At 38.7% G+C, this 8,007-nt stretch overlaps 1 protein-coding gene, 1 long non-coding RNA gene and 1 other non-coding gene across 5 annotated transcripts; all 3 read right to left on the reverse strand.

The window, feature by feature from the left end:
• Positions 1–231: 231 nt before the first annotated feature.
• Positions 232–3,989, reverse strand: LOC114571212 (uncharacterized). 3 transcript variants are annotated; one of them, XR_003694627.1, is made up of 5 exons: positions 3,862–3,989; positions 2,697–2,746; positions 2,509–2,604; positions 742–823; positions 232–444 (listed from the first exon to the last, which is right to left on the reverse strand). It is a non-coding gene; the product is annotated as an uncharacterized LOC114571212 (long non-coding RNA). The 3 variants fall into 3 exon arrangements; XR_003694626.1 differs by having other exon boundaries at positions 742–808; positions 3,862–3,987; XR_003694625.1 differs by lacking the exon at positions 742–823 and having other exon boundaries at positions 3,862–3,980.
• Positions 572–674, reverse strand: LOC114571607 (small nucleolar RNA SNORA17). Its single transcript, XR_003694677.1, has one exon. It is a non-coding gene; the product is annotated as a small nucleolar RNA SNORA17 (small nucleolar RNA).
• A 1,239-nt stretch (positions 3,990–5,228) lies between the features above and the next one.
• mrps2 (mitochondrial ribosomal protein S2) lies at positions 5,229–7,732 on the reverse strand. The gene is made up of 4 exons (XM_028601452.1): positions 7,623–7,732; positions 7,254–7,370; positions 7,033–7,153; positions 5,229–6,188 (listed from the first exon to the last, which is right to left on the reverse strand). Exons 1-4 carry the CDS (start codon positions 7,645–7,647, stop codon positions 5,642–5,644), a joined length of 810 nt encoding a protein of 269 aa, XP_028457253.1. The 5' UTR covers positions 7,648–7,732; the 3' UTR covers positions 5,229–5,641.
• Positions 7,733–8,007: the final 275 nt, after the last annotated feature.

Here is an 8,007-nt window from a genome sequence, read left to right on the forward strand (position 1 = left end):
CTCGTGATATGTAAGGAATAAAATGACATGCTGCGAAATATTAAGACTATAATTTTTTTTAGGTTTAATACTGCAAAAGGATTTTTCGAAATTGTTGGCACATAAGTAAAAAGGAACTACAAATTCAAACAGTCAAGGGGTTAAACAACTTCAACTGCTGTTGCAAAGTCAGCAAAGACGTTTTAGTCTGATGTTTTTCAGCGTTAGTGTAGTTAAATGAAAGAGACTCGATAACATTTAACCTTTTATTGAACATATTGGCCAACAAGATATCACAAAAGTATAGCTACTGCTTTTTTCGAAGTATGCCTTAATATTGTTCAGGAATGTCTTGAAGCATTTGTTTCAAGGTGATCAGATGCAAAATTCTCCCTTTCGACCATGTCCTCGATGCATCTCTGCAGATGGCTTCAAATGTATTGTCCCAAGACTTGAGTTGTTTCACTGTAAAGACAAAATCACAATTACACATGTTGTTATGTTTGTTTCAAAATCTAACAATTATTTCATCTTTTACTAACTTTAAAAAAAAGTGACCTGTTGGTAAACAACTTTACTCCAAATCCCCACTGTTGTAGGTATTGAATGCAGATGATGATGTAGACCTTTTGTTTTCTGCCACCTAATGACACAGGCTCAACACAATGTTGGACTGCAACGCCTCAAGGGGCATGCTGGACGAGAGCCGAGGAAACGCAGGAGCAAATAGTCGGAAAATGTCAAGTCTGCATGAATTCTCACCTGCCCGAGCACCCCTACAGCAGCTCCACGGCTTTATCTGGTCCTTCAAATGATGAACACTGGTCCTCTATACGAGGAAGACCTTCATTACAAACAATCAAGGCAAAATGCTAACTGTGTTTTGGTCCTACTTCTTGGTTTATTCCTCTTACGTTGTTTTAATAGCTTTAAATATGGATGTACTGCACATTTATTTTATTTTCCAAAGTAAAGAGGACTATTTGAAAATATAGATGTACTTCATGTGAATAGTTGCATTCAAGATTTATAATGAACTATAGCCTGGTTGACACCAGACCCTTCTCAGTTGTAACAGAGTGGGTCTGGGGAAGGTTCATTCACAGCTCATTTCCAAAGGGGCGTCACCGCTCAAATTGGATAGTCCTTCAACCAATCAGACCAACGATCCGGGTGACGTAGCAGCGACAGCGGCATCAACGGGTTGCTGCGCTTCGGTGGCTGCCATGTTGAATGTAAACAAAAAGCTGCTGGCCGTTGCTGCGCTATCATCATCGTGTAAAGCCCGCCTCAACGGTTGTGATTGGCCTCAACGGTCAATTTGGAAAAATTGGAAATGGGCTTGAATGGGCTCTTGGCCAGACCATAGACTGTATAATATTAATGGACAGAGCAGGCGTGACGTCACCCATTGGTTTGTGGAGATCTGCTACGAGTTGTCGAGTTTGCCGTTCCGGGCGCAGCCATCCTGGTTGCGGATGTGACGATTTTAGACGAGAGGGAGGAGCCACGTTACATTACACATTTTCACTGGCAATTGCATCATAGCCACGCCCTAAAACACCCAACCTGCTTTATTGCCAATTTTAAAGTCAGCGAGACCATAATTCAAAAAATGAACATCATTCTGTGTTGCAGAAGACTTAAAACTAACGATTGAGACCATGAACTCATTATGAAAATGTTTACTGATAGGGGTGTGCAAAAAAATCAATTCATATTCTAATCGTGATTCAAGGTCTACCAATTCAAAATCGATTCATAGAATTCCACAAATGTATTCATATATATATTTTTTCAAATTGAATGTCCACTGCAATCCCATGAGAAAAGTAACTACATTTACATACTGTGAATCGTTTTTTGAATCGAGAATCCTTTTTGAATCGAATCTTGAGCCTAAAAATCAATATCGATTTGTGACATTTTCTGAATCATGCACCCCTATTTACTGAGGTAATAAATCAAGTGAGAAGTGGGTCACTTTCTCATAGACTTCTACAGAAACTGACCTCCTTTTGCAACCGCACGCGTCGCCCCCCTGCTGGAATTCAGATGGAATGCAGGTTTAAGGCACTTCCGCATTTGCAGCACTTCGCCGAACTGGATGCTTTGTCCATTAATATTATACAGTCTATGGGCCAGACTGACTTGCAGAGCAAATCTCCAATTTGCCAGAAGTTCGTCAGGGTTTTCCCAGGCTAAATGAACTACATATACATGAAGAATTTGGGTTGGCCTTAAAAAAAAAACAATTCTGGAGCTACTTATTACAGAAACGTAAGCCACCCAATCCTTGAAATCTGTGAAGTTTTTGATGTAACTGACAGGCAAGCTCAATCTAAGTATCTGGCCCGGTTCCATACCCAAAGCCCACAAAACATGGGGAATTGAGTAATCGTGAGCCTGTCACTTGCTGTCTGCCCACTTATTGCACAACAGAGACACTGAAGCCAGAGTTGTGTCTCAAGGGGCAAAATCAACCCTCATGCAATCTACAGAGTGTATATGTTAAATAATAGCAGTTACCATTCTCTGAAACGCAGTCATCTCAATATCTGAGATCAGCTTTCCTCATGGGGGCAAATCCATAGATCTTCTCTCTCCGTGTCTGTGCACGTATACCTGCAAGAATGAGCAATACGTCAAGAGACAGATGCTAATGTTTACAAGTATTCCAATACAAAATCATAACCAGCAAAATATATTTTACATACCAAAATTATTGTCCATTGGTCCATCAATAGTTGCTATCCATGAGACAGAGCTGAAGGCCACATCCATAAATGAGAAAAAAATTCACCCATTATATACAATCTACAAGCCAGTACTGACTATTAAGGAATGAATTGATAATTTCAATCCTACTTCTTCACAAATGACAAATAATGAAAATAATGTTAAAATGTTTCTGTTGCTGACATTTTATTTCCCACTACATCAACTTTCTGTTAATTGTTGTATTAACCGCTCACGTTAACTTAGATCATATCTTATACAGAGCTGCAACGGTTAGCTGACAGAGAAAACTTAAACAACCATTTTGATTATTATTTACTCTTTTGGCAATAATGGCAAAGATTTACTGCTTCTAGCTTCTTCAAGCTGATTGTTTCATCTTCTGATTTTCTTACGCTTTTGTGACAGTGGACTGAAATATGCTTTGATCAATCAAGAGAAACATCATGAACCAGATAGTTAGTTGCAACCCAATTTTCATTAAATTAAACACACTGGCTAGAAGAATGTATACTAACAGGGATATATTTACACTAGGCTAAGTTACTTCTTTAACCTTACTATCACCCGAGAGAGATAGAAAGAGTGACGCCTACCAGCAGCATGCACACACATTAACCGTTACAAGTTTGACAAGCTTCCAAATGCTCGGCAAGCCGCCCCACCCATTCTAACACACCGCCAGTAGATGATAGATCTGCTAAATTCGGCTAATTTAGATAGAATTAAGCTTGTGATAAGACCTGAAAGAAAGTGACTCCAGTAAGGCGAAACTCTCAATTTGTGCTGCACTCGTGAACATGAACTTGCTGAACAAGCTGGAGCTAAAAAATAGCCTGTTATTTACCATGTAAGGCAATGCATGAAACTATTAACAAAACACTAGAAACAATTTCAACAGGGCCAAGCATTTATCTGAAAGTTACCTCGACTGTACCTGTGTGATGAAAGTTATACACATATTACACAGCTAATGTAAGTGATTAGACATTCCGTTTTTGCAGTCTATATGTAAACATTTAAAACTTTAAACACGTGAAACTGGTGTTGTATTTAAACATTATCTCGTAACGTTCTCGACGTTATATGCTTTAGTCACATATATTCCCACCACTGATGGATAAAAACCAAATTCCCACTCACCATTTTGTCCTTCCAACACTTTCCCCACAGACAGTATGACTTTCCCTCTGGTGGTCAGAGAAGGTCGATACAGGAAAACTTGATGTACAACTACGGAATCCGAGAGCGACCAATCTTTGTGTCTTAAGCGAACCGCCCAAAGTGGAGTACTAGGCTTTATATACCGCAATTAATCCCACGGTCTTCTGCCTTTAGAAAACCAGTGACTCCCTTGAAAATGTTCTAATAAGTGATGTTGGCATTAAAACATTTAGCTTTTTAACTAAATAGGTAAGGGACGTTATGGAAGACAAGTTCATAAACTAACTGACTAGAGAAGAGAACATGTCATACTCCAGTTGAGTGGAGTTTGTTTCTATCCACTTTTGTCTGCGGTGAAAAAGCTAAATGGCTTTATAGTATATCATACTAGGACACTAACACATAGCTTGATTCTTGATTTCTAAAACCAGAAAGAGTAGCTTGAATTAAACTTTTACCTGATTAACAGAAATGACTACATTGCAGTCAAGATGCACGTTTTCTAGAAATTGCTTTTAGAGTTAATTTTTATAACGTTCTGGAGAAGAGTGCACATCTTATTTGGTTTAAACACCATTTAGCTAACGTTCAGTAAACGTGTTATTATTCTTGCATATTGATAGAAATGTTATATATCAAGATTATGTTCACATAGACTGCAATATACAAACAGGAGCTCCCATGATTCAAAGTTAACGGAAGAACATCAATCTGCAACTATTTTGATGCACGATTGTTTCAGTAATTTTTGACAATTTTGATTCATTGATATTCTCGGTTTCCATCTTCTAATGAGAGCTATCCTTCTAGTTGGTTTATATTTGGGTTTTAAACTGTTGGTTAGATAAAACAAGCAATTTGAAGATCTAAGTTTGGGGTCTGGGAAATTATAACTGACCTTAACAATTTTAAAGTTTTTTTGACAAGTGTTGATAGCATTTTGTGACATGCTGCAGCACATTTAATAACTAAACTGCTTAAAAACTACCATTTCAGTCTACTTTCAGTCTACTAGAAAAAATACCATTTTGCACATTACGTTTTGCAAGTCAACTCTTATTTTGTTTTGCGATCTGAATGGAAACAAAAATGTTCAAATTGGAAAAAGTATTAAGGGAAATTTCACAGTTCTAGGTGTTTTCACGGTTGATTTGTTTAACTTTTTCCACTGTTTTAAGTTCAATAATTGCAACATCTTTCCAAAAGTCAATTAGTAATAGTGTTAAATAATCGTAATTCCAATATAATCGGGATTATGATTTTGTCCATAATCGAGCAGCCCTACACCAGTGTCAAAAAAGCCGAAACATTTGACATAAGAGGTAAAAATTAGAGGGAAACTCGGACACTGTGAAATCATTAAGTGATTTAGTAATTAATCAAGTACTCAATTACACAAAGTGATATCTGATTTAGTCAATGTTATACAAATGTGTTAATAGTCAAGATAATTTCAGTCCTTGTCATTGTTTGGAGCCAGTGGTGCACAACAGTTACATTTGGACAAACTACTGTAGGAAAAATGTTAAATTAGAACCAGAAGACCGTGTCACAGAAACAGAATTCATTAAAGAGTAATATACACACAACTTTAGTCTTAAAACAAGACAGCATTGTGGCCTCAGCCCTGAACACTAGCATTTCTCCAAATGAAGATGCATGATAAAGGGGAGAAGTAGACGGTTTTGACTTCATTTTTTTTTTTTTTTTTTTTTTAAATGCATTTTTTAAATGGTCTCTTATTTAAGAATATATTGCGTCACGAGCTTGGTGTGGAGGGTGCCAACAGGCCGTGCAGTAGCTCCATCTGTCTCCTTTTGTCCTTGGCACGGTTGATAGTCATCTTGAATAAGCGACAGTACATCTCCATGGCAACCGGAGTGTCATCATTCCCAGGCACAGGGTAAGTCACCAGGCTGGGGTTGCAGTTTGAGTCCACCACACCCACTGTGGGAATGTTCATCTTTGCTGCATCTCGGATTCCAACATGAGGCTGAAACACATTGTTGAGAGTGGAAAGGAAGATGATGAGGTCTGGTAAGCGGACTCCTGGGCCGTACTGGATGGGGGCGTTGGTAAGTAGGCCGCCCTGCCAGTATCGCGTATGGGCGTACTCCCCACAATTCTTAGCCGTGCTCTCCACCAGATGGCCAAACTGACGCTGGCGGCTGACAAACAATATGACGCCACCACGATACGCTACATGGGCGGTGAAGTTAAGGGCTTGCTGAAGGTGCTCCACAGTCTGGTCGAGATCAATTATATCTTGGTCCAAACGGCAGCCATAGAGGTATGGCTCCATGAGCCTAAGAAAAAGAGAATTCAATTTAGGTTCAAACAAAATGGTCACAGCAGCCTACTGTGCTTCAGACACAGCAGTAGAATATTGACTTACTGATTTGTCAGCGGTCACTCTATCACACCATATTCTGTTCTGCTCCGTTTCTTTGCTGTGGTAAGTTGACTAGTGCATAAAGCTAGTACTGATAATCCCTCAACTAGCCCCCTTCTAGCTTTACTCCAATACACTTGGTCTGGTCATTTCAAATCAATGTTGTGGAGCACAGAATCAAAACAAGGTCATGTCTAAATAAGTACAGACTGCACTGTGTATTATCTTGTAGAAATCAATTTCCTTCACTAGAGCTGAAACAGTTAGTTGACTAAATGATTAGTTGACCAACAGAGAATTAATCAATGAATATTTTTGATCATGGCTCATCAGTTGTTTTGGTCCATATTCTCTGGTTCCGCCTTCTCAATTAAGAGGATATTCTATTGTGCTAGTAAACTGAACATTTTCGGGCCAAACAAGTTAATTAATATATGACACATAACACAAAATTGAAATGACATTTCTGATTTCTCAATATATTCTAAGAAACCACAACAATAATCAATAGACATACAGAAAACTGATTACTTGATAATGAAAATAGCCATTTGTTGCAGTCATCTCTCACAATCAAATGGACCAATTTATCCCTTAATGTATTTTGTTGTTGAAGTGGCTTTTTGAGAGTACGTAACTGACTTAAAAATGCCAACCCCAATGTCACTACCGAGTGTAAATCCCTCTCTGACAAAGCATTAGAACAACGACATATATTAGCTAAACGGTTGATGATCTGTGTGCGTTTAAATACCAACCTGTGCCTGCAACCCTTTTTATGGCCGAGATGCACTCTAGCGTCGAACAGGTCTTTCACCGAGAAGAGCTCTGACACACGGAAAAAGTCCGGCTTCTCGAGTGGCTGGTTTATTACTTTTTCTGTATGTAGAAGAAATATAATTGCTGCAGGTCTGCAGGAAACCAAGAATAACATAACTTAACTCACACACTCCTGCTAGTTTAACATTCGTTAGCTTACCTGTAGCATCATCAATTTGGAGTTGGGGTGATCTGATAGACGCTGCAGTAGCATACTGGTGTCCACCACAGGGGTGTCCGACTGTAACAAGCCGTGAGTGACGTAGCCCCCAAAGCCCTAAACATCAAACACAAATATCGTTTTTTCAACATCTGACATCAACATGTAACAAGCGAATACTGCTAGTTATCTAGCTAGCTACAGGCGTTAGCTGTAAACCGAATGGCTAATTTGTCAGTTAGGATTACACCCATGCCACAGCTGTTCTAGCTAACTAGCTACATATAAAATGGTGTTCCATGCACCCAGACTATTCCGACGACAACGTTGTTCTGTCGGACAATTTCAAAATACTTTATGTGCACATACCTTTTGTCAGTGCCCGGGCAGCCATGCTTGCTTGAGTCCCACAGAAGGTCAGCAAACTGCAACTGCGTGTTTGTAGTTCATTGACTGCCGTAAAGTTCCGTTCCGTCGTGATAGTTTTCCATAATAAACTACAATACCCATGACGCCATTTTATTTAACTTCACAACTTTATTGAAAAACACATGCAACACAACTGACATTAACGACCTCATGTTGTTTAGCTATAAAAACATACGAGTAATTAAAAATAATTCCTAATATAGAACAAATGTTTGGCAATAAAGATGACACTTCTTAGAAAAAACAAATGTAGTATCAAGAAGAATTCATGGCATCTATCTTGTATCAATCCAAACTGAGTTTTAAAGAACAGGGTACAAATAAG

The sequence above is a fragment of the Perca flavescens genome, chromosome 16 (assembly GCF_004354835.1).
Source record: "Perca flavescens isolate YP-PL-M2 chromosome 16, PFLA_1.0, whole genome shotgun sequence".
NCBI lineage: Eukaryota > Metazoa > Chordata > Actinopteri > Perciformes > Percidae > Perca > Perca flavescens.